The sequence below is a fragment of the Scylla paramamosain genome, chromosome 5, assembly GCF_035594125.1.
Source record: "Scylla paramamosain isolate STU-SP2022 chromosome 5, ASM3559412v1, whole genome shotgun sequence".
NCBI lineage: Eukaryota > Metazoa > Arthropoda > Malacostraca > Decapoda > Portunidae > Scylla > Scylla paramamosain.
Genome location: NC_087155.1, coordinates 26,665,056 through 26,691,894, shown reverse-complemented (window position 1 = coordinate 26,691,894; position 26,839 = coordinate 26,665,056). Strand labels below are relative to the sequence as shown.

At 38.4% G+C, this 26,839-nt stretch overlaps 2 protein-coding genes and 2 long non-coding RNA genes across 9 annotated transcripts in view; 3 read left to right on the top strand and 1 right to left on the bottom strand.

The window, feature by feature from the left end:
* Nucleotides 1–6,629, top strand: part of LOC135100753 (proteasome adapter and scaffold protein ECM29-like) — a 28,019-nt gene extending 21,390 nt beyond the window's left edge. Inside the window, 7 exon segments of the mRNA XM_064003993.1 lie at nt 328–498; nt 638–883; nt 1,085–2,371; nt 2,610–2,736; nt 3,109–3,309; nt 4,658–4,729; nt 5,840–6,629. Coding sequence (XP_063860063.1) covers nt 328–498; nt 638–883; nt 1,085–2,371; nt 2,610–2,736; nt 3,109–3,309; nt 4,658–4,729; nt 5,840–5,982 — 2,247 coding nt within the window. The 3' untranslated portion in view covers nt 5,983–6,629.
* Nucleotides 6,630–9,060: 2,431 nt separating this feature from the next.
* Nucleotides 9,061–20,763, top strand: LOC135100751 (zinc metalloproteinase nas-4-like). Of its 5 annotated transcripts, none has more exons than XM_064003989.1 (12): nt 9,061–9,317; nt 12,253–12,462; nt 13,013–13,076; nt 13,213–13,325; nt 14,349–14,445; nt 14,641–14,758; nt 15,191–15,435; nt 16,450–16,556; nt 17,197–17,290; nt 17,476–17,589; nt 19,601–19,729; nt 20,127–20,763. In XM_064003989.1, the coding sequence occupies exons 1-12, from the start codon at nt 9,258–9,260 to the stop codon at nt 20,285–20,287; spliced, it is 1,512 nt and encodes a 503-aa protein (XP_063860059.1). In that variant the 5' UTR covers nt 9,061–9,257; the 3' UTR covers nt 20,288–20,763. The 5 variants fall into 5 exon arrangements, with proteins under 5 accessions (XP_063860059.1, XP_063860058.1, XP_063860061.1 ...); XM_064003988.1 differs by having other exon boundaries at nt 19,586–19,729; XM_064003990.1 differs by lacking the exon at nt 9,061–9,317 and adding an exon at nt 10,713–11,722 and having other exon boundaries at nt 19,586–19,729.
* Nucleotides 20,764–22,023: 1,260 nt separating this feature from the next.
* The window catches only part of LOC135100750 (uncharacterized), a 54,173-nt gene continuing 49,357 nt past the window's right edge, over nt 22,024–26,839 (top strand). Inside the window, exon 1 of the long non-coding RNA XR_010268903.1 lies at nt 22,024–22,608. This is a non-coding gene — a long non-coding RNA (uncharacterized LOC135100750). The remainder of the gene's footprint in view (nt 22,609–26,839) is intronic.
* The window catches only part of LOC135100337 (uncharacterized), a 2,310-nt gene continuing 309 nt past the window's right edge, over nt 24,839–26,839 (bottom strand). The window contains exons 1-3 of one of the 2 annotated variants that reach the window (XR_010268618.1): nt 26,759–26,839; nt 26,016–26,635; nt 24,839–25,652 (exon numbers count right to left, since the gene is read on the bottom strand). The exon at nt 26,759–26,839 is cut by the window's right edge and continues 309 nt beyond it. This is a non-coding gene — a long non-coding RNA (uncharacterized LOC135100337). Of the gene's footprint in view, nt 25,653–25,819; nt 26,636–26,758 lie in introns of those variants that run through there. The other variant, XR_010268619.1, reaches the window with a different exon arrangement.

Here is a 26,839-nt window from a genome sequence, read left to right as displayed (position 1 = left end):
TCAAGATATATACATGGTTTGCCATCACATGAAGGTACAAGATATATAAAAAAAAATACTGATATCTTGGCCAGAAATCAGGGGTCTACCTATACTTAAGATTGACCTGTACTTGAGAAAATGCAGCATATGTTTTTGTGCATATATATATATATATATATATATATATATATATATATATATATATATATATATATATATATATATATATATATATATATATATATATATATATATATATATATATTATTTATTTTTATTATTATTATTATTTATTTTATTTTTTTTTATTCATTTTATTTTATTTATTTATTTATTTTTTTTCAGGGAGCTGCCTTTGGCTTCAGCACCCTTGCCTCTCAAGCAGGCTCTCAGCTTGAGCCTTACTTGCCTCAGATCATTCCAAAGCTCTTCAGATACCAGCATGATCCAACTCCAAAGATCCAGCAACCTATGTCTTCTATCTGGAATGCTCTAGTCACAGACACTGCAAAAACTGTAAGCAATAGGTTCTTTAAATATTGATATTACATGTTGATTTTAAGTCATTTCACATTGTACTTTGAAAAAACTATCCTGCACTTAACACATTTTACTTGTGTTGAAATGTCTTAATGGAGTTATTATTTCCTTGCAGGTAGAGAAATACTACCACCCAATCTTGAATGACCTTATAAATAACTTAACACATAATTTGTGGAGAGTTCGTGAGTCATGCTGTAATGCCCTTTCGGATCTTTTGCGGAGACAACCTGCCTCTTCTGCCGTTGACAGGATAAGTGAAATATGGGCTATACTCTTCCGAGTCCGAGATGACATCAAGGAATCTGTCAGATTGGCCTCAGATAAAACATTACAGGCATTAAGTAAAAGTTGCATTAAGGTAAGATCTTTGATTTTTTATTAATATAGAATTTATAAATGCATGATATGGTATACAATCACATCCAAGTGTCTGGTGTATGTCGAATTTGATAGCTCATCTTTGTCCAGATCCATCCATACAGATTAATAAAATTTGGTTATGATTACGTTACAGCTAACTTGTATATTATCTAATTAAATTAATTGCATATACTTTCAGGTGTGTGAAGGCTCTGGTGAAGAAAGTGAGAAGATGCTAAAAGAAGTGTTGCCAACCCTTCTGACATCGGGTATCACCAGTACAGTGAATGAAGTCAGAAGTATCAGTCTACAGACTGTATCTAAGTTGTGTCGGTCAGGGGGAGCAATGGTGAAACCTCACCTGGGCACTCTCATCCCAGCCCTTCTGGAAGCACTTTCAGGTCTAGAATCTCAGGCTCTTAGTTACACATCTGTGAGATTAAATGAAGATGACAGGGAGAAGTTGGATATTGCAAGAGTTGCAGCTGCACGAAGTACTCCAATGATGGACACTTTAAATTATGTTTTGCAATATGTTGATGTGGATGCTATGGAAAAGTTAATTGGAGGTCTGATTGATGTCCTTAGAAGTTCTGTTGGTCTTGCCAGTCGAGCAGGCGCTGCTCATGTTGTGGAGACATTGACCCACACTTGTCCAGCATGCCTTGAAAAATACACTGGAAAACTTCTTGCAGCACTTGTTAATGGACTGAGTGACAGAAATCCAGTAGTAAGAAAGCTATATGCCAATGCTATTGGTAATCTTGTCAAAACTGCAAAAACCTCAAGTATAGAGAAACTTCTTACAAAGCTTCAGTCATGGTATCTGGAGAAAGAAGAGGACAGCATCAGAATCAGTGCTGCTCTCACCATTCGAAGTATGCATTCCCAGCACAGTGACATTATGAAGCAGCATGCAAGTCAAGCTATGCCTCTAGCATTTTTAGGCATGCATGCAGAAAAAACTGCAGATAATGACCCTAGCGGTGCTGCAATTTGGGAGGAAATTTGGTCTGACAATACTCCAGGCACAGAATCTGCTGTGAAGCTTTATTTGACTGAGATTATCAACATCTGTGAACAGGCTTTACAGAGCAATAATTGGTCAATGAAAGCGCAAACAGGAAGAGCCCTGTCTACAGTTTCTCAGAAGTTAGGGTCAAGTATGAATGATGCTCTTGTTATATCATTAGTTACACTTCTCATAAACAGTCTGCAAGGTAGGACATGGGAAGGAAAAGAATCACTAGTAGCAGCACTCTCCAATGTAGCAGTGGCCACCAAGTCTGTGTTAGCCACCTTGAAGCACCCAGATAGAGATGAGTTGCTGATTGAGGAAGTGGTGAAAGTCCTCACTAGAGAGGCCAGTAAGGAAAAGATGGCATACAAAATTCATGCAATTAAGGCACTCACCACTGTCTTAGATACATTTCAGATTGATAGATTTGAACAAGTCTTTGATATATGCCTCCCGTATTTGAGACATGTGAGTATCTTTTATTCTTGTCATATGTTTGCATGTTTTCATTTATAGAATAAAGATATTGATGATGGCCATCAAATATCTGGTCTTATATTTACAAAGATATTGTCATATAGTATATAATTTCTCAAAAATTATACTCCTGAAAGCTAATAATCAGATAGAAAGTGAAAAATCATAGATTACCATCATGTGTGATAACTGACTTAGTAATACTGTTCTTGTTTATCAATTAAAAAAGGACAAGCAAGACAAGGAGTTAGAAGAGGATGAAAGTAGTAAAGCAGAAGCATCTTTGAGATGGGACCTCATAGATGAAATGGTTCACTCCTTGGGACGTGCCTGGCCTAATTCCAAAGAAACACAAGGTACAGCAAAGTTATTGTAACTGCATGATGTAGCCAATGAAAGACATAAAAGAATTATGTTCTAACATAGTACCTACTTCATATATTACTATATTTTATTACAGTGTTTAAGAAATGTCATATGTAAAAAGTAAATAAATAAATATAGCCAGGTCATTGCTAACATGCCTGACTGATTCAGTGCTATTTACAAAACTTAGTATTTAGCAATTTAGGAAAACAAAAGAATTATGCTACTAATTAACAAATTTTGTAGGCAGATATAGTAACTTTATATTAATCAGCTGTTATTTTTCTCCTGTGGATTTTATGTAGCACTGTTGCAGACAGTGGATTAGTTTTCATTAGCTTTCTCATGATCATTATTTTCAGAAAAATACAGTGAACGAGTTGTGGAAATGCTGAACAGCAGTGTGTCCCGGGTGCCACGCAAGACCCAGCTGAGCATTGTGGGTGCCCTGAAGCATTTCTGGGCACGTCACTTTCTACTTCAAGAACTCCCATCCTCCTTGGGGATGCCAATCTTTGATCCGCTGCTGCACCACTCCTGCCGTATCTTCAACTATTGTTTAGGTAATAACATGAATTTTTAGTTGTGGCCAACTTCAGCAAACCATCAGCTTAGTTAACTATTGTGTTATGGTACTTCAAAACCTACTGCCTAAACTTTGAGATAACATTTGACATTGACAGTGAATTCTTTTAATTTTTATTTGATATATTTAGTTATTTTTATTTCATTTTTTTTTATTTTTACAGATTCTTGTTCATTCATTAATTGATTTCTCATTTATTGATTTACTTGTTTTATTGTATTTATTTGTTTATGTGTTTATTGTTAATTTAGTTTTTAAGGTTGTAATTCACGAGATTTGAGCAACACTAGTGTGGTCTCATCTCCAAATCCACATGTATGCTGTCTTCCTTTCAGTTGGTGCACACTCCTTGCTGGTACTGCCTTTATATCAGAGTTGTTACAACTTTCAATATTTCTCCATAGGAAGTTGTATTTCCTTAAACTATTGTGTGTGTGTGTGTGTGTGTGTGTGTGTGTGTGTGTGTGTGTGTGTGTGTGTGTGTGTGTGTGTGTGTGTGTGTGTGTGTGTGTGTGTGTGTGTGTGTGTGTCTGTTGTTCTCACATCTGGTGTGATGCGGGGCTGCGGCTATGCAGTACCATCATATCTAAAACGATGTGTTTGTGTTTGTGTATGATCTTTCTCTCTCTCTTCCCCTTCCCTCCCTCCCCCTTTCCTGCCTTCATCTCCCCTCTCTCCCTCCCCTTTCCCTACCTCTCCCTTCCATCCTCCTCCCCATATCTTCTCTCCTTCCATCTATCCCACCCACCCTCTCTCTCTCTCTCTCTCTCTCTCTCTCTCTCTCTCTCTCTCTCTCTCTCTCTCTCTCTCTCTCTCTCTCTCTCTCTCTCTCTCTCTCTCTCTCTCTCTCTCTCTCTCTCTCTCTCTCTCTCTCTCTCTCTCTCTCTCTCTCTCTCTCTCTCTCTCTCTCTCTCTCTCTCTCTCTCTCTCTCTCTCTCTCTCTTTGTGGGGGGGTGTATTTACCTAGGTGTGGTTTACGGGAGGGGAAGGTGTGTGTGTGTGTGTGTGTGTGTGTGTGTGTGTGTGTCATTCAGCCAACTTATTCACTCCTCAGTCTCATTCTCAGCACCCGACAAGCCTCCTCTCTCTCCTTCCTCCACCACATCATCCCTAGAACACTCACCAGGCTCAACACTCGCTGTGTGTGTGTGTGTGTGTGTGTGTGTGTGTGTGTGTGTGTGTGTGTGTGTGTGTGTGTGCATGTGAGTGTGTGTGTGTGAGAGAGAGAGAGAGAGAGAGCAAAACTCAAAATTCAGGAGGGTAATGTATATATTTTAACTGTTGTGTGACTGGTAGGTAACTATAAAACTACATTTTCTTTTCAGGTGTTGCTAAGTATTACAGTCTGCGCAGGGAGTCCCTGGTTGTACTGAATGAGTTCCTGGAGAAGGTCAAAGGTAAGCATAACAGATTTGGGTGTGATGTCATAAAATACTAGTGCTTTAATCATAGACAAGATAACCTTACACACCAACAATACTACTGGTACTGTTTGTATATATGTTTTGTCCTTTTGATAGGATTGATTGACCTTTTTTGCTGTACTTCAAACACTATTCATTCTATATTGTGGAATTTTTAATCAGGTTGTGACCATTCTGTCTGTGAGTGAAGTATTTGTCGTTCTGTTGTTGCTTAAGTCATCCCGAAAATGCCAAAAACATTGCAAAAAAGTTATATCTATCAAACTCATTTAAACCCTGATCATCTATACCCGATACTCAAGTAATGACCAGTCTATGAAAATTAGTCATTTGCCAGGTTTGAAAACTTTAAAATATTTTGTCATGGACATTAAGGAGAACAGTTTTGTAGAAGAAAAAGCCATTCAGCACATCACTCCTTCCATTCAGGGCAAGTGGTTGATGAAGGGCAGTGAGTTTTAAGAGTGGGAATGGATGCATGGATGAGGTATTTGGTCTGAAAATCAAGCTCAGTTATCAATCATATTAGCTTTAGGATAAGATTACAGTAAACCTAAGAAGTAAATATCAGATACATTCTTTTGCCCATTAACAGCAGAGAATAAAGTAAAGTCACTCATTACAGGAGCCTTCAAACATTTTCTGAGAACTTTCACTGTTATTTTTCAGAGATAGAGTTATACTTGTTTCATTTAGTAGGTTGGCAGATACTTCTTCCATGCCTTTATATATCACAAATGAGCCTCTGTGCTGTGACAAAAGTGCTCACTTTTTGAGAGAACAAATTGCTGGAGCTTGTCAGAACTTCCTCGCCAAAGAATACTATGAATTAAAAACCTTAGTTAAAAAATAATAATAGTAGTAATGATAATCATACCTTGGTAGATAATCACTGCCACAAGGAAAGAACTGAGATTGCACCTTAAATAGATGATCGCTGCTGTCTAAGGATTAAATAAAAGTTATATTAATTCTGCTAAATTATGACTAATCTTTTTGTCACAATAGAGTCCTCTCAGCACTCTTATATTAACTTTTGAAGACTATAAGCGAGTACTAATAAAATGTACTTTGCAATGGCAGATAATGAAGTGTTGGTGGTTCGGCTGCGAGTGGAGCTTCTCTCTGGAGTGGAGGAGGCTCGTAGGGATGCCCAGCCAGATGTCCAGGCTTTGGCAGCCTCTGCAAACCGGATACTTCTTTTAGAGACAAGCGACCCCAAATAGTCATCAAAAATGTAATTTATTTTGATGATTGATTATTGATGTTTCAATCCAGTAGTATTCACTAGTAGATTTTATTTTCTAAATTATGTTCTTTCCATATATGAAAAGTACATTCTATTTGTTACATGCACTAAAATACACAGAATTTGTATTCACACACCCCATATTTTCAGTTTGTTATCAGTATCTAATCTTTATCTTTGCCTCATTTGATACTGACAGATGTTCTGTAGAAGGTGACTTAGAAAAATGAACATAATGTGCTTTGTGTGTTGATGGCAATTTTGGTTTTCCAGGAATTGCTCAAAAAATTATATATATATATATATATATATATATATATATATATATATATATATATATATATATATATATATATATATATATATATATATATATATATATGAATAAAGGGATTGATTAATGCCCAGGTTTTGTTTCGTAGCTAATTTGCTTGTGTTACAGCAGAACTACCTACATAATTATTACCTACATAATTATTAAAAATTTAAAAACAAACTGAGTGTTACTTTGTTGAAGATAAAAAAAAAGGGGTTTCAGTGGATACTTATTTATTTAACATTTATTTTACTTAGTATTTAAAGACATATGCATATGGCAAAATATTTTATACATATCAAACAAAATTGTATGTTATTCATCCTCAGTTTACAATGTTTATATCAACATGAGGGCAGATTTCTTATCTACAACGATTTGCAGGATAGGTAAGTGCTTTCCTGCATTTCAGGTAAGCAATAAGGTCTTTTCCATGTTAACTACCATATCTGTACATTCCTACACATTTCCTGATAATATATTTATTTTATTTGTTCTCTTTTTATGTAGGAAGAACACTGGCCAAGGGCAACAAAAATCCAATAAAAAAAAAAATGCCCACTGAAATGCCAGTCCTATAAAAGGGTCAAAGCAGTAGTCAAAAATTGATGAATAAGTGTCTTGAAACCTCCCTCTTGAAGGAATTCAAGTCATAGGAAGGTGGAAATACAGAAGCAGGCAGGGAGTTCCAGAGTTTACCAGAGAAAGGGATGAATGATTGAGAATACTGGTTAACTCTTGCGTTAGAGAGGTGGACAGAATAGGGCTGAGAGAAAGAAGAAAGTCTTGTGCAGCGAGGCTGCGGGAGGAGGGGAGGCATGCAGTTAGCAAGATCAGGAGAGCAGTTAGCATGAAAATAGCAGTAGAAGACAGCTAGAGATGCAACATGGCAGTTGTAAGAGAGAGAGAGAGAGAGAGAGAGAGAGAGAGAGTGTGTGTGTGTGTGTGTGTGTGTGTGTGTCATCCACTGACCTTGTAATACAGCCAGCTGTTCTGTGAGAAGAGCTCAGAGCTCATAATGACCAATCTTTAGGTAAGACCAAAACCACTCACACACCAAGCAGTGAAGTCACAATCTCTTGGTTTACAACCTGTACCTACTTTTTGCTAGGTGGATGGAGGCTACACTTGCCTGCCTTGCCACTTTTGGAACTTCAGCCCAGGCCTCCTTGGTTGTGAGATGAGTGTGATAACCATAACCACTACACTATGTGGTGTGTGTGCATGTGTGTGACAAAAAATAAATAAGTAAATAAAAAAAAATACTGAAGATGGTAGTCACCAAGGCTATAACTATACAGTAGTATAATGAAGGATCATTGACACTGATTATCACACACTGTAGCTGCCTATGGTTTATACTATTTTTTTCAGGCACATTTCTTCTATATTGTGTTTGACTATTCCAACACTAAAGCCAGTTTGGCAAAGGTATGACATGGTAATGAGTTAACCTTCACAACTCTGACCCCCATTTTTACAATGACCCACCACAACCAGCAGAGATGGGTGGAGGAGGTTGGAAGATGCCTTTCTCCTGCACTCAAAAGAGGCATGCTGATATTTTCATATATTATACCTTGCCTGTACCTTTGCCCTCAGAATGAATTTTTAGGAATATATTTGGAGTACATATATCAGTAGAGATGCCATATTTTATTTATGCATCAGTCATCTTATGAAATCCAAATCCCCTGCATTCACAATATGAAGTCACTGACTAAGAATCATCTCTCAATACTGTACTGGCAAACTTACTCTTTAGATGGATGTTTCTGAAGCTGCTCATTATCACTCACCTGCTCCATTGCTGAAGATGATGCAAAAGAAGAGTCTGTTACTTATTGTAACCACAGCTTCCCACCAGTCATTTCCCTAATAACCCTCTTGTGCAATGTGTTGATGTGTTGTAATCTTATAAATATTCTGATAAGGTAAGCCATATGTCACAAACCTTACTGTTGCAGCATGTTGGCATTACCTACACCTGTTCCGTTTCTGTTAAGGTTGCCAAGCTCACATCAGTTTTACACCATCCAACTATTGGATGAGAAAAGCATGTCAATGCAGTAGTGTAGTTCATTATATTATTATAAGCTAATATAATATTACTACAATAGAACATTTTATACTCATATTATACCAGAAATAATTCTTTCACACTCTCCTGACTATAAACCCATCCAGTCAGATTTTATATATATATATATATATATATATATATATATATATATATATATATATATATATATATATATATATATATATATATATATATATATATATATATATATATTTCATATTTCATATTTCAAGATTGTGATGGATTTTTTTTCTGTCTCATTTTACATCACAGCACCTATTCATTTGGTAGAGACAGGAGATTCATAGGAACTGTGACCCCAGTTCTTAAAACTGAGTGGCATTCTGCAATAAATAGTTGCAATGAAAGAAAAATCTTTAAAAAAATAAATAAATTTGATATTTTGTTATAAGTTCTTAATTTATATTGCTGAATAATTTATTTTTATTTATTTACTTATTTTCATGTGAGATGGGCTTTGGGCCAAGGCAACAAAAGTTATATATATATATATATATATATATATATATATATATATATATATATATATATATATATATATATATATATATATATATATATATATATATATATATATATATATATATAATTAAATTGAGCACAATTAAGATGTGCACAATATGTGCAAGCACATTACCTCAATTGAAGACAACTGGATTGTGGAAGACACTTCAGCTTTGTACTTCTCATTCCACCCTGCAGCCTTGGGGATGTGTCATGGCAAAGTTATAGGGATTGTTGTTTTGTTTAATTTGGAAAATGCTCACAACAGTTTCGGCTTCCAAAAAATTATATGTGGCAATGAAAAGCATGCAAATTATTTAACTTAGAAATGCTCCTATTAACTGTTTGCTCCGCACCAAGCAGAGTATGGACCGAGATCGATGATTGGGTAGGTATTATCTTTCATTGCGTAATAGTAACGCCAGCTGCAGTGGTAGCAACAGTAACAAAGTAATAGTAGCAGCAGCAGCAGTAGTAGCAACAGTAACAGCAGTAGTAGTGGTAGTAGTATAATATGAAGACAGTGGTGTGTGTGTGTGTGCAGCTTGCATTTTCTTGTTCGTTCACTCAAGTGAAGTATCGGATACCAAATTTTAGAGCTCCGCAGATGTGGAGGGGGAACCGGATATGAATTTCTCATAAAATGGGATTGCGGATGAGATTACAGACATTAAAATATCAAAATTTGTGGATGCAGATGTGGTTTCCTTTTACCACCATATCTGCGGTTGCGGATAATTTTTACGCATCCTACAGTAATACAAAGTGCGTTGTATCTGCAACACAAAGCTCCAGAGAGGAAAGAGAGAAGAGAAAAGCAAGAAAAAAATAGAAACAAATAAATAAATGAATAAATAATGATAATAATAATAATAATAATAATAATAATAATAATAATAATAATAATAATAATAAAAGTAATAATAATAATAATAATAAATAAAATAGATTAATAAATAAGTGGAAAACATATATAATAGATGATAAAAGAGTTAAAGTAAATATATAATATATTTTAAGAATGTAATTAAGGAAGGGGAATACAGAGGGCAAGGAGATGGAGGGAGTAAAATAGAGAAAGGGGAGGATGGGGGAAGGGCAAAAAGGAGTAGGGGGCATGAGAAGGAAATACTTATTCCCCACTACTCTCTCTCTCTCTCTCTCTCTCTCTCTCTCTCTCTCTCTCTCTCTCTCTCTCTCTCTCTGCTTATATTTATTTTCCCTACTTTCTCCCCGTACTCCCATCCTCTTCCTTCACCCTTCATCCTTTGCCTAATGCTCTTTCCTTCCCCCTTACGAAGTTTCTTAATTCCTTCCTCAGTTTCACAATATACCCCTTCCTTTCCCTTCTTTCATCTTGTCTCCAACCTCTCTCCCCGTCATCCCCTTCCCTCATCTGTCCAAAATACAGGGACGAGAGAGTAATACCTCGCTCTCTCCCCCTCACTCATTCCATAGTAAAACCTTTTTAAAGTCCATGCACACTCAAGGGAGTGTTAGAGAAATTCGTGTACCCTAACACTTAGGACGATTAATAAAAATAAATAAATAAATAAATAAATGAATAAGTAAATAAACATCAGTATTTCACTTTACATAGTTTTCAGACTGAAAAAAAATATAAAGAAAAGTATTAAGTCTCAATTTTTAAACAGAAAATAACTATTTGATCCTAAATAATTGTTATATAAGTGACAGATGTATTGCAAAACAAAATGCCACATTTCAAACCTGTGAGGCGCGACTTGCGTTTGAGTGTAACATGGTAATATATAAGTTTGTAATATTTTAATTTAAGTTTACATTAATTCCTTACATGACACAATTTTCTTCTTAAAATATTTTTTTCCTACTGTGCACTCTTATACACACTAGCCATGTCATGTATCCCTCCATGCACCCCTAGCATTTCCAAGTACCCTTTGAAAAAGTTCATGTACCCTCGGGTGCACCAAGCATCCAGACTGGCTATCTTGGCTGCCATAGCATTTAGTCTCCACCCTTCCTCACTCTCTCTTACCTCTCGAATAATTCCATTCTCATTCTCAGTCAGTCTCATTCTATTTATCAATACTTAGGATTGATCTTATTCACTCACTCACATTTTATCTTTCGTTAACTGTCACATTATGAAATGAGACTGAAGCTATTAAATCTACATTCCTTAGAGAGACGTAGGAAAGAGGGGACCTGATAGAAGTCTTTAAGTGGTACAGGGGTTATAACAAGGGGGACGTAAGAAAAATTCTCGGGATCAGTAATCAGGATAGAATTATTAATAACGGGTTCAAGCTTGAAACGAGGTAGGATGGAATCGGTTTTCAAATAGAGCGGTAAATGAATGGAACGGACTCAGTAATCAGGTTGTTAGTGTTGAGTCACTGGGGAGCTTTAAAAGAAGATTAGACAAATTTATGGACGGGGGCTATAGGTGGAAATAGGTATGTTTCATACAGGGACTGCCACGTGTAGGCCTGATGGCTTCTTGCAGCTTCCTTTACTTTCTTATGTTCTGATGTACTGAACTGCTTCAAGGATAACTTTTGATTAATACCCCATTAATAATGGAGCTATGTGATGCATACTTCCGTGTAACTGAATTTAGCCAAGCCAGCACCGAAGTGTAGGAAAGGCTGTGGTAATCAATATGATGCTGGCACCACCATCAAGTAACAATGCATCTCATTTGCTCGAGCACTGACATCTATTGCTGCCAAAGTGCCCGAGGCCTGCATTAGTAGCTGGCCGCCCCGCGCCACGATTACACTGCGTCTTCGCTTCATGTCCTAGACGGTAAGCAGTCACACGCACATCCATGGAATGAAAGTGGAAGGTTGGCTTAGGACAAGTGAGAACATCTAATTTGTACGTGAGTGGAAGTATAGTTTAGTTCGCTTGTAGCCAAAAAACAACTAAATGTGATAAGTGACGATAACAGAATTTATTATGCAGACATGCAAGCGTAATGGCAGATCAATACATAGACTTTTAAGAATATTCCAACGATTTGTCATGTCTGGGTTTCATTCATAATAGTTTACGATAGCAGCAGCAGCAGCAGAAGCAGGAGCAGTAGCAGTAGTAGTAGTAGTAGTAGTAGTAGTAGTAGTAGTAGTAGTAGTAGTAGTAGTAGTAGTAGAAGCAGTAGTAGTAGCAGTAGTAGCAGCAGTAGTTCTACTGTGTGTGTGTGTGTGTGTCTGTAGTTACATTAGATTGAGGGCTACGAGGTCAGCAAACAATGAACTACATGTAAAAGACAAACATTTTTAACATTGACGAATGACTCCATTTAGTCTGTGTGGCGCCTTCGTCTCGGTCCTCAGGGTGAGAACGAGCTGGATGGGGGTATGGTGGCCATCTTGTGGTCCTCCTTGTGGGTGGTTGTGTGGGCGTGTCTATGCACCACCCTCGAGGCTAGTCATGCTGGAATGACGGCGCGCTCGTCTGACCCCAACGTGCAGCACGGGGAGGGAGGGCAGATTTTCTCCGACCCCAACAACCTGCCGGACCTCGCTCTGGGGAGGCCTGACTCGGTCAGTTCTTGGCAGCTTTATTAAGTCCCTGCTTTTACTTATTTATTTATTTATTTATTATTGATTTTTTTTTCCATTTACAAGTTTGTAATTACTTCAATAAGGACAGATTTTACTACATATACATACACACCCTTTTTAGTATGTCTTTTTACTTAAATTCGGTTTTGTGTATGTGTGTGTGTGTGTGTGTGTGTGTGTGTGTGTGTGTGTATATATATATATATATATATATATATATATATATATATATATATATATATATATATATATATATATATATATATATATATATATATATATATATATATATATATATATATATATGAGAGTGTATATGTGTATGTGTGTGTGGAATGGCTCACTGAACTTACCGAGATTTTGTTGTTAGTTCATGTTCATAGAGCTTATAAACATGATAGAAGTAATGTTTTATGTTAAGTATTTTGTAAGAGTTACAATCTGACATTAATAGGTCTGGCAACAGCTATATTTTTGTAATTATTGCATTTCCGTAATTGTGTGTTGGCTTCATTTTTTTCTATTTCAGATTGAGACAGACACGCCAGGCCCTCCGCTTAGTCCAAAGGACTTCGAAGAAAGTGGAATTATGAGTAAGTGCCTTTGTCTCATAATTATGGATTTCGGTCACTTCATGTGTGTGTGTGTGTGTGTGGTGGGGGAGGGAGGATGTCCCCACTGTGCCCCTAGCTGTTCCTCACCTTGACTACCTAAGTGCCTCTCCAACAGAACACAACACCATAGACACCAGCGTTCAGGCGGACCCCATCGAGCTGGCCGGACTCTTTCAGGGAGACATAATGCTGAACCGCCGGGACACCCTCTCTGACCTGGCGCACGGGGTAAGTATATGATGAGAGCATGGGAAAGGAGAGGGAATGTCTATAATGTAAAATAGTGACTCCCTAACCTCGAAGTCGTTCATTGTGATGAGCAACTTCTTAAATGGTTCGTTTCATATGTTCTTTGTCTTTATATTCAAAGTGCGATGTGCCGGGTTAAACTTTTCTTCTTCTCTTGCCATCTTGCTAAGACGTGGCTGTGCAGCACCTTCGTGGCAAACGAGTGAGTGGTGTTGCTTGTGCGAAAACAGAGGGTTGATCATCGTTTTATATCCTCTCTATTCTTGGACGGGATTGGAATAGACTAAGTGGCACTTTTCACAAGAAAGACTCCTCAAGGCTTGTGACAGTATTGCTCAATCTGATTCCCTCGTGGGTGGCACTGTCGAAGAACGAACTAGAAAAGAAGGTACACATTTTCTAATATCCTCCTTGCTTGCCTCGTTATGAATCACCAACAAGGCATATGACACGGGAGCGCTAATGCACTCATGTGAAGGAACTACTACTTCAGACACCGTAAAACTGTTGTCTGCGCATGGCCGATGACTGCACACAGGGTACACCTCCCTCAGTCATCGAAGTGGAGGAAAACTGTTCTTCCTGTTGACGGGAACCTATTACTGTATCTGTAACATAATTATGACTAATAAGAAGGAACTAATCTTGCGGCGTCTCGTCCACAATTTGAACTGATTTTCTTCTTACATGTGTAAAGTGTGAGGTGGAGCGGTGACTGCCGTGAGGGAGCCGTCATAGCCGATAGTGAGTTAGGCAGTGCCCTCTTCAGATGATTCACAAACTCCTGGTCTTCGCCAATGTCTTAATTCTCAGATGCCAAGCCGAGAATAGGTTGCAAGGCTTACGCAGCTGAAGCGAATTGTAAGGAAGGAATGTTATTTTACGATGAAGTATTGAAGGTAACATGATGATGACAATAATCTCTCTCTCTCTCTCTCTCTCTCTCTCTCTCTCTCTCTCTCTCTCTCTCTCTCTCTCTCTCTCTCTCTCTCTCTCTCTCAGGACCCACCGTCGGGCAGGACAGGGAGGAGTGCCATGATAGACATCCACCGCCGCTGGCCCAACGGAATCATTCCCTACGTCATCTCTCAGGCTTACGGTGCGTCAAGTCCCTCTTCGCCCTCTCTTTTCCTTCCCTCCCATCCCCCTATCCTTTGATTCTTTCTTCTCATCTTGTCCCTCATCACCTTCCTAAAAGATTTAATTACGTGCTCTCAAGTTCACTATATCTTATCAGCATTTTTTGTACCAATCATGTTCTACTCATTTTCCTCTGTGGTGTCCCGGTCTACAGACAAATTTGCCCGAGGCACAATCGCCAAGGCCATGAGTGAGTTCCATGAGAAGACCTGCATTCGCTTCGTCCCTCGCACCATCGAGAAGGACTACATCCACATCCTCAAAGGCGACGGGTGGGTCCTATCTCGTGCTGCCTGTCTCCGAGCCCCCTACTCGTTACTGGAGGTTGGGGGGTAGTAGTTAGACTGTTTAATTTGCCAAAATTCCTGCTTCTGTAAAGTTTATCACTAGATTAGCGGAAGATACAGATGTAGTAACAGGATTTTTTTTTTTTTTTTTTTTTTTTTTTTTTTTGCTTTTCTTAGCTTGTTTTACGTTGTTTTTTTTTTTCCCCCCACAATTCGTGCATCCACAGACCACTCTATTAGTGGAAGATACAGTAGTAGTAACAGGACGTCATTTTTCTTTTTTTTCTTTTCTTTCCTTGTTTTTCATGTTAGACTGTTTAATTTGCCATAATCCCTGCATCCACAAAGTTCATCACGAGATTATTGTGTGCTGCTCTTCAAGGCTCCTGAATAATGTTTCCTCCCCGCGCGGTACAGGTGCTCCAGTTCAGTAGGACGCGTGCACGGGGCCCAGGAGGTGTCGCTGGGGCCAGGCTGCCTCTACGTGGGGATCGTCATTCACGAATTCATGCACGCAGCTGGATTTTGGCACGAGCAATCACGCTCCGACCGCGACAACTACATCACGATAAATATGTTCAACGTCCAGAAGGGGATGCAGCCAAACTTTGTCAAGTACGGCTGGGACAAGATCCTCAGCCTCGGCATCCCCTACGATTTGGGTGAGTAAAGCCCGTATTCTGAATTTTCAAAGGTCACAGAGATGATTAGCCGAATTCACAAGAGTGTTTCCCCTAATACTAATGTAGAAATCTTAATGTGTCACTAGAACCACACACACACACACACACACAAAAAAAATAAATAAATAAATAAATAAATGAAAATAAATAAATAAATAAATAAATAAATAAAATGAATAAATAAATAAATAGATAAAAATAAATAGATAAATAAACAAATAAATAAATAAATAAATAAATAAATAAAATAAAATAAATAAATAAATAAATAAATAAATAAATAAATAAGTAAATAAAATAAAAAAATAAAATAAAACCTGCGTAACTTCAATTAGAGCTTTTTGAATGCAGTATGGGGTGCGGCACAAAAGCATTTCAGAATCAGGTACTGCAGTATGTGTATATTCTTTACTTGTCTTGTCTAAACGATGCTCTCTTGTCCGGTTTCTAAGACACGGGATCCGACACGATGTTGATGTGTGCTGTTCTTCAAGGTCTCTCTGGAACCACTGTACTGTACCTTTCTGTGGTGTACGCACTTCATTCCTGTGTACACCTTAGGGGTGTTCATAGCTTTCCTGTGGTATCTTCCTTCTCGCACCTTTCTCGCCATCACGCGAGCGTCAGTGTCGAGGGTCAAGTCAGTAATCAACATGAAAATTAAATCGTTTCTGACGTATGTTTGTCGGCCATGAAAAAGAAATAGATTAATAAAAAAAAATAAATAAAAGATAGTCTTGTTGATGAAATGCAGCAGCAATCACACGTGGGTTGGGGGAAGATATCGAAGATGTGTCGGGACGCTAACATCCCTGTGGTGAAAAAAAATAAATAAAATAAATAAATAAATAAAATAAAAAATAAAGATAAAATAAAAATAAATAAATAAATAAAATAAAAAGAAAAAAAGTATAAAAAGAAAAAAGAAAAATAACCCTATTTATCATCGGCATTACTTACATTCTCCTTCTCACGGTGTTGGTGTCCTTTCAGAGTCAGTGATGCACTACGGCCCCTACGCTTTCGCCAAGGAGAGGAGCCCCACCATCATCCCGAGGGAGAGTGGCGCCGAGATGGGCCAGCGCCGAGGCTTCTCCAAGGTGAGCTGGGCGGTGGTGGTGGCGGTGGTGTTAGAAGTGAAGAGGCGGGGTAGGTGAAAGTGATGATGATTATAATGTTAAGGATAGTAGTGGTAGTAGTCGTATTAGTAGTAGTAGTAGTAGTAGTAGTAGTACTAGTAGTAGTAGTAGTAGTAGTAGTAGTAGTAGTAGTAGTGGTAGTAGTAGTAGTTATTGTTGTTGTTGTTGTTATTATTGTAGTAGTGATAGTATTAGTATTAGTTATTGCTATTGTATTATTATTATTATTACTATTATTATTATTATTATTATTATTATTATTATTATTATTATTATTATTATTATTATTATTGGTAGTAGTAGTAGTAGTAATAGTAGTAGTAGTAGTAGTAGTAATGATAATAATAATAATAATAATAATAATAATAATAATAATAATAATAATAATAATAATGATAATAATAATAATAATAATAATAATAATAATAATAATAATAATAATAATAATAATAATAACAACAACAACAATGAGTATGAATCTTGAGCAATATGATGGTCTGGAAATGATCGATGATTGGCTGTTTATCTGTCTGTTCATTAATCTATATATTACTTAATTAATTAACATATTTACTCGCTTACTCTTGTTTACTTTTTTCAGCATGACATTGAGAAGTTGCAAAAGTTATATAACTGCGCCAACACCTCGACGTTCTACACCACCACTTACTCCCCTATCATTGCGGCAGCCACGGGTGTGTGTGTGTGTGTGTCTGTGTGTAATATTACGTAAATGTTATTCATATGCACATAAATTACCAGGACGTTCATCTCTCTCTCTCTCTCTCTCTCTCTCTCTCTCTCTCTCTCTCTCTCTCTCTCTCTCTCTCTCTCTCTCTCTCTCTCTCTCGTTTTAATGCCTGCCGCCCCTTCCCGTCAGAGGAGTGTGCGGACAACGACCAGAAGCACTGCCAGACGTGGGCTGACCGCGGGGAGTGCGAGGTCAACCCCGTGTGGATGAACATCAACTGCAGGAAGGCGTGCCGGCAGTGTGGTGGGTACTCCTCTGTTTCATGGTTACTGTTTCTCCTTCGACGTAGGGTTCTTTGCACGGGTCTTAGAGGTTACGAAAGGAAAACCAGAGAATTATTTTCTTTTTAGATCTATTTTAAAATAGAATTGTGGTAGCGTTTCAGCTTTGTTTAATTTATCTACTTATTTTTATTTATTTATTTTTTTCAAGTAGTACGGCGCCGCCCTCTCCCCTCCCTCTCTCCTCTCCTTTCGTGCAGTCAAAGGCAAAGCAATTTTCTTTAAGGCAGTAAGTCTTAGTTTCTCCATGGTCATTTTTTTTTCTCTCTCTCTGTACATACAAGTCGGAATTATTGACTCAACAAGAATTTGACATTATTTGTGAACTTTGTTTGCCAGCATGTCGTTGTGGTGGCGTTCAGTGTGCCCTTGTGGCCTTGTTTCCTTCCCAGTGATTTGTTGCACTGGATATGTATCCTCATGAGGACCAATTTCAAAGACCAGAAATATTACTGCTGGGATTCTCGTGGATCTTTTTCCCATGGTGTAAAATCCTTGTCAGCTCACTGGAAGCATGAAAGCACCTTTAAAAAGACAAATTAAACTATAAGGACTGCCATGTGTAGGCCTGGAGGCTTCTTGCAGCTTCCTTTATTTTCTTATGTTCTTAAAAAGCTCAATGAGTTTCAAGAGAGTTGTTATAAGAATTCGAAATAAGACTCCGAAACGTTTGAGAACACGATCCAGGGTTCAAGATACTTCCGGAAGATCATTTAACGCGATATATTTCGGATGTTCAGCGTGACGGTGGAGTGATCGAGACTTGCAAGAAAGGGAGGAAATGTTACGTAACTGACTTACATAATTATTATATATATATATATATATATATATATATATATATATATATATATATATATATATATATATATATATATATATATATATATATATATATATAATATAAGTCAGCGGAAACTACGTAATTGCCTCCATACCACCTCTGATTATGTCGTTCAGGCGAGTTATTCATATATTTTTTATATTTTTTCTTGTATTCTCTTATGTTGCCAATTTCGCACACACTCGCTTCCCGTCAGACATATCATTACGCCTTCCCCAGTGAGGTCACACACCCTAATCCGCGGTCACTGCCCCTGAGAACATACGAATGCACATGCCCGCATCAATAAAGCTGAATAATTATAGGGAATGTGCAGTTTTAGGTGTGGGAGGAGGGCAGGTGAGGGAGGCGTCTGCAGGTGGTGGTGTCTTCCGTAGCCAGGGTCGGGGTTCGGGTTTTGACCTGTGAAGACACTTGTTGGTATCATTGAATATTCATCAGAAATAAGTACTCCGAGGTCACTGTTCGGATACTGGTATAGATAGGACAGGGCAGTAGTATATTGTACTGAGAGGAGGCATGCTGATTCGTTATGCTGAGCGATAATCCAGGACGGAACGTGGTCTTGAAATAGTTATATTAGAATCATGCATAGTTAACGTTTACTGAATCATATATTCATTTTGTGTTTGTTACTCTTGAAGGTGCTTGATTACTGCTGGGATTTGAAACTTTTACCGTCGACTTACACCGAAGTGGAAACGTTGATATAGTTACAGAACAAGCTGTTTATAGTTATTTACCTTTAAAGATCGCTGTATGTGAATTCATCAAAAGAAGCCTTACTCCATTGCCGAGATCTTACTTTCTTAAGGGAAACGAGAATTTCTATGCTATTGACTTGGAACTTGCCTCTCATGGGTCTTTGTTATTCCTATCAAGATAACTCAGAAAATGCTCATTGCTTTGGTGCCTTATCAAACTCTTCAATATAAAAGAGAAGACAATATGATGAATATTGAAAGTTTTCGGACACCAGCGTGTGACGCGCTGCTCAAGACATTCATCCCTTGCATGTCAGCGAAACTTCTTGAGTGTTCAACATTGATAGATGCATGAAGTAAATGTCTGTCACCTCACATGGCCCAGCGACTGATAAAATCAGTAATACCAGGTGGTGGTGCTGCAGGTAAGGAGTGCCAGGATCAGTGTGTTTACTGCAAGACTTGGAGCCAGGGTCAGGAATGCACCAAGAACCCCGAGTATATGACCATCTTCTGCAAGAAGTCCTGCGGTCTCTGTCACGATCACACGGAAGGTTAGTCACCCTTCAAGCCTTTTCCTCGTTAACTCGCGCCATCTTGCAACACACGCGCGCGCGAGCACACACACACACACACACACACACACACACACACACACACACACACTATCATACATTACAAGCAGAACCATGTGAGTAACTTGGTGGATGCCTTTTTGAAAGGACAGCGACCCGCACAAAACACTCCATCAGACAGTGAAGTGTTTTGCGGGATGGAGAGGTTGCCTGGCAGGGAGGTAAGAGATGGGAGGGGGCGGCCTGAAGTAGGAAAAGGGAAGGGGCAGAATATATTCTTAGCAAAATGTATCATATATTAGTCATGGTTTCGCAAGCATGCCAGGTCCTACATTTTTCGTAAGGTTGTATTAAAATAGTTTTCTGTCCGTAACAGCCACGGAGTCTCAGAAGCGATGTGAGGACAAGAACAGATATTGCCAGTCTTGGAGCAAACTGGGCCAGTGTCACTCCAATAAGAAGTACATGCTGATCTACTGTAAGAAGTCCTGTCGCGTGTGTCAGGAGAAGCTAGCCTTGGGCAACCTCCTCGCTTGACCTTCAGCGGCTGTTCCCGTGCATCTGCCGGACGTGGCTCTGTCCACCACATTTCACTCCGGTTGTATTTTCTAACTCTTCCTGCGTCCTCACTTCTTCCGTCATAATGGATAATGCTTATTAGGGTTTTGGTGCTGGCTGTAGCGAGTTCAAAAAATGTGTTGTCATTTTTTTTTTTTTTTTTAACTGTGGTACTTTTTTAAATGTTTGTGTTTTTTATACAACCCCCATAGTTTGAAAAGCGCCTGGTTAGATTTTTGGAATGATTGTCAATACGATCATGAGTGCATGTTTATTTAATGCGTCCAGGAACATTTTGAAACCTTTTCATTTATTTCTCCTCGGCCAACTCTTGTTATCCTTTGTGCCCTCTGTAGTGGACTTCGTACGGTGAGTGCAGTTAAGGATTGCGCTGTATCTATCACTGATATGAAATGAGTGTGCAGGGCTGAATAAAGTGTATAGACCAACACGAGATAATTACGGAGTATTTTTCATACCTTGTTCAAAATTTCTTTTATCTTATGTTAGAGAAATGTAGATATAGAATATCAGACTAATCACTATAGCTTAAAGTGTAACCTCTGCTATTTTCCTTACGAAGAAAAGGGAAGATACATAGTTTACACACACAAAAAAAAAAAAAAAAACAGATTTTATGAATCATATAATTGCTTCATCGATGCCAAGAAGACTTTGAGCTCCCTCCACAATCACTTCCAACCTTCTTTATGTCGTCAGTAATTTTCTGTGTCTCAGGAAACCTCCCTCAGGCACCAGTTATCTCTAGGAAAATAGTCCGTCCCCCACCATGCAGGGGCAGAAATGAATGCAGGCTTTTCTATCATTGCTATCCTCTAGAACGGTAACAGATATTTTTAAAGTCCTGGACCACCACCGTTCGCATATATAAAGCATGATCGAAAACCTTCCACCAAACCACCAAACCTGAGTGCCGTTAAGGCCCCAGTACACGGTGGGATCTGACCTTGAGTTCTGATCGGACAGGCCTGATCAAAAGGAAATTCGTCACCCACACACGATCCGACCGCACCTCAGTAACAGTTCATTTAGTGACAGGAAGGCATGGAGAAAGGCCATGATGGCCCTGCAGCGAAGAACTGCTTGGAAGCTGCCGCTGTAACCGTAGCCGTGTGAAATAGAGAAAGGAATAGAAAAGACAGAATTTTTCCAATATTTCTTGGTTGGCTGAATTGAAACCTGCACAAGGTGACTGGTTTAATCATTTAAGCATGGATCACATTCAACCTGTTGCATGGTTATTAAGATGGCTACTGTTTTTTTTTTTTTTTTCAGTTAAGAAAATAAAAATAAAAAACAAGAGAAACAGAGAAGGAAAATTATTAATTCAGATTTTCATTATAAAAAGAAAGAAAAAAAACAGTAAATGAAAGAGCTGTCTAATCGCTTTAAGCAATTAAAAAAAAATCTTTCTTGCTTTTTTTTCTTGGAAATTCTTGAAGCATATCAATTAAGTCCAGTTCTTCAGTCAGCTGATGTTCAAAAAATAAAATGGCCAAATTTCTCAATAAAAAGGGAAAAAAAATGTTCATTATAAATCTCAAGTAGTTCTTAATTTTATCCATGTATTCTTTTTTTTTATTTTCTACAAAGACTTTTTTTCTGTAAAACTCAACGAATTATGTAATTCTGTCCAAAACTTCTGTAAAGGAGCAATTCATAATTTTAGTTGTCTCGCTACCCGTTTTGTTAGCGACAAAACTGACAGTTAACCTCACGCAAGGCCATTTGAATATTCAAACGACCTTCGCCTGACGATCAACACACGGTGCTATGCGGTCTGAACAAGGGTCTGAACCAAGGAATAGAATCCTTAGTCTGAAGCTGCTGAGTTAGCTGATCTGAAAACCAAAACACTGCTTGGTTGTCATCCAAGGAAGACTCTCTTAAGCTTTCTTGTTGTCATCCGACCGACTGTCAGATAGCCGGACGGACCACAATCTTACCATACACAGTCCAATTTGGTCGGATCCGATTGATCTGTTCGCTGGTCTCAGGCCAAATCGCACCGTATACGGGGGCTTTTAGAGGAACAGCCGCCATGATGTAAACATTCGCGCAGTGTGTGTGTGTGGTGTGGAGCGTGGTATCCACTTCTCACTAAAATATTAACTGTAAACGTAAACTTGACAGCCAGTACGTGACGATTTATGTATATATTTGTTAGTGTGAAGCGTGCAGTGTGCGTCACTGAACAGTGTGGATTGGCGGAGTTGCTGAGGAGCGGACGCTGGACAGGACAGGACAGGACACGATGGCTAAGTGTTGCTGATGACGGGGTGAGTCAGTTTTGAAGTCTGTATTCTTAATTAAACGCTGGATGATATTGAAATAACATCCGTGTTTTCATCTGAGGAAACTGCTGTCACTATTAGCTCAGTACTGTAATGTGATATGACTCGTGGTGCTCTCAGGCCACAGGAGCTACAACTTGTTTTCTCTGCTATTTTTCGGTCAGTTAATTTCCTGTTGAAGTTAGTCATTAATATCTGGAAACCAGAAAAAAATGGGTTTTATGCAAATAATCCCTGTCTACTAATTTCGAGACTGACTTTATTTCGCGGCAAAGTGGTTATTATTTTACATTTCATCTAAACACAACATAGCCCTCGGATGGAAACGCTAATGTTATTTCAGTACTATCTAAAGTAATTTATGTAAATCAAAATTACATAAGAGGTGTTAGGTGCAAGGAGATCCGCCCTCCCGCCAGCCTCTGCTAATATGTGTTGTTGACGGCAGCTCCAGTGTGGGAAGCCGTATGCATAACACTTATGTTTCCAGCATTGAAAGGTGATTTAATTGCTCTACCCATTGATGGTCTCTCTAATAGGGGTGGGATCATGAGAGTGAATACATGGTCAATCCAGCTTCTTCCTCTTGGCTATAGTAACATTATGGTGTACAGAAGGAACACGATTAGGCTGTATAAAATTTCTACCATCATACATCCTCTAAACCAGGATGAGGAGGCTGTAGAAACATTTAATAACTAACAATGGAATGGAAAAACAGTGGGTGTCAGCTCGAGTTAAATGAGGCATTTAGTGTAAGACAGGGAAACACTTCATTGGGTAGTATGTTATGACATGACAGCTTTGATGGAAGAATAATTACTGCAAGTTACGTCACTGTTATTACAAGCTCCCTAAGGTTAGTATTGGGCTAAGCCAGCTATGCAGAGCTTAGTTGCATACCAGGGTTAGGTAAGGTTACCTCCTCACCATTAAGGGTTGGGTTAGATGTAGACTGTGTTGGGTTGGTTTTGGTTCACTTCAGTTAGCTTAGGTTTGTTACACCATAAAGGCATGTGTTTTGTTCTTTGTGGGCAAATGTTTATGATTTGATCATGTTTTTTACTGAAAAAAATTGTTCAGTGAATGCCTAGTTTATACTGATTTGAACAAGCAGAAAACAATGTAGCTCTTTATTGCCAAAAAGTGAGACTAAAGGGTCCCTCAAGCTAGATAGCTTTAAGAGGAAACTTCCCCTCTCACCAAGAAATTGCTGTAAACTTGAATCAAACTTGTTGTGAGCTGAGTACTGTCCCCACAAAGTTGCCTGTCACCCATGTATATAAAGGAAACAAATGTCATCCATTCAATACTTGCCTCACTTCCCTCACACTTGACTTATCAACTCATCTAAAGAACTTACTTTCTGCCATTTTATGTGTTTTTGTTTTAAACGCTGTAGGCTAACTAAATTTATGTAACAGAACATTATATTCATCAAATCAGAGATTATTTATGTATTTTTATGTATTTTTGATTCCCGCTTCAACCAATTCAAATTTCTTGAAAATTAGATACTTAAAAACTGTTTTTGAGAAATTATCATATTCTCCGATACTTTTATTTGATATTTCCTTGCTGATCTTATGTTGCCTCATATTTTTCCTCCTCTCTGTGTTTCCTTTGTAATTTCATAACTGATGAGGTTTCTATTGAATCAAAGGTCTTTCTGAATGATGTGAAAGCTATGCATAGTGCTTTAGTGTATTCTATGTATTTTTCTCTGCCTAATTAATGATAAGGATGTAGTCTGTTACTGAAAAACTGATTCTGAATTCTCTTTACCCTTTTGGTTTGAAATGGTGGTGACACCAGTCTTGTTTGTGAGCACCATGTTTATTGCTGTTCATTGATTGATTTAATTGATTTGAAAGATACAGAGTACAATATGGTGTCACTATTCTGTGGCACTCTGGCTCTGAGTTGTACAGTTTCCCAATAATGTACACTGGTCATGAATTAATGGCATGCTTGGGGTAAGTGGTGGACTGCCCATTCTACCCTTCATGGATGACTTCAGCACACAGAACTACAGTATACCTCATTAACTCGGTGTGTTGAACCAGTAACAAGGCATACTGGGAAAGATAGCTTAATAAGGTTTCTTGCTGTCCAGGAAGATTGGTATGTGGTGTTCTCTGGTATATTACTGTGCATGCATGACACACAAAGATGGAAATGTAGGGAATGAAAAATTCTTGAAATAAATCCACTATTCTTTAGATGTTGTACAATTCAAACAAAGATCACCTGATATGAAGATTAGCCTGCAGTAGGTTTTTATCTGTTTGAAACATTTATTTGACTGCAAAGTTATTGCAGTCTGAGTGTGGTAATTTTCCCCTTGTCATGTTTCTGCCAGTAACTGAACACCTTCCCTGGCATTTGTCAGCACTTGGTCTGCTGATGCTTGGCCAGGCTTGACTCACTCAGAACCTTCATCTTGCTGCCCACAGTGCTGGTCTCACTGAACAGGAGGGAGATGAGATAGTACAGGTTTGTCTTGTGACGTGTGGTGTTGGGTTTGAATCTCCGATGCCAGCCTACTACATCTTCCTTGGCCTAGATGCTGTGGTTGTACACTGACTAGTCATGGGGCTTCCAAAACCCCTTTACTCATTTCTCCTCTATATGTGTGACAAGAAGAGGAACAATAGGCTGAGATGCAGAGATCTTTCCCATTTCCTCCAAGATGTATGGAATTTTGTCTGTTGGGAGAAAAGGCAGAGCCATCAACTGCTTCACAGTCCTATGAACCCTTGATTCAGCCTTATATGGAACATGAACCATTAGCTGTTCACATTTCTTTCACACCTGGTTCCAATGGAAAACACAACCCTTCATCTTCACTTGGTTGCCATAGATGGTCCAGACTGCCTGCCACAGACCATTGTCAAACTCTCCTACAGCTGTCTGGATGTTGTTGCTGTCAGAAGGGAGGAGTGAATTTAGAGCTGCTAGTACCTTGTAGTCCTGCTTTCTGTGCTGAGACATCAAGCAAAAGGCAAGGGAAATCTGCCTGTATGTTTCTGTGGAGACAGAGAAGTGATCTTTAATAAAGATGCCAGAATTATGATTTTGTTAAAAAGATGTGTTCATAAATTGTATGAATTTACACAGTCATGTGTATGCTTACACACACACAGAAAGTAAAAGAAAACAAATTAAATTATTGGAATAAATAAATCAATAAATGAAATATAAGTAAATATTTATTAATTTAGGAAATTAATAAATAAGTAAAATTAATAAGCAAAAAGCATATTACAGTGATACATAAATAAAGAAAAATAATAAATACATATGAAATAAAATAAGATTAAAATATGTAAATCCATACTGTCATTCATCTGATTTTTGGGACTTCTGAATAATAAAATTCTTATAATTACTTATGTGCTTCAGTCTCAACAAAGGTGTAGATGGACAGCAGCTGCTTGAATGGTTACTTGACAAACTTGAAGCTTCTGTTAATATAGGTGATCTTGGCTTTGTTAAGAAGAGTGAGCTGCTGAGGTGTGAAGAACAGCAGGTGTCAGCTGCTGCCTGTGTGGATGTCCTTCTGCAAGAAAGTTTCTAGGATGAATTTCTTTTCTAATTCAGAGTTGATGCTTGTTGGTTGTGGCAGTTGTTTGGAGTGATGGAAACGGTTAGTGACGCATATCAACAATGAGGGGTTGATGCATCCTGGAGGCTCATTCTTATCCATCTTCTCCATGGTAACTGTTCTCACTATATCTGAGGCTGACCTAGTAAGTCTTCCTTGGCTCTTTGTTTCACCTCTGCTGCCACCTCCATCATCTTGTCTGCCCCAGGCTACATTGTGTGATAGTAGTTGCAGCAGCCTGGTGTGAACATGCCGCCTTGTTGTATGACTGGCTCTGCACTTCACCTGCCTGTTGCACATTTTGCAGACCCAGTAGGTTTTCTCTGGTTTAAGAATCTTCTGGGTTCCCTGAGAGTAGCAGTGGTCAAGGGAGTTCACCAGCAAGGGCTGGCTGCATGTTGTCCCCTGGGGAAGGAGTTTGTCACCTAAGATTATTATGTGACCTGGCTAATTATAAGAAAAAGAAGCTGTATATGTTATTCATAGATTACAGCAAAGCATATGATAGAGTGCCTCGAGGTAAATTACCTAACCGTGATGATTCTGTTGGGGAGTCAGGCAACCTCTCATCATTCTCCTGTTTAACTGCTGGCAGGAAAGTTGTGTATG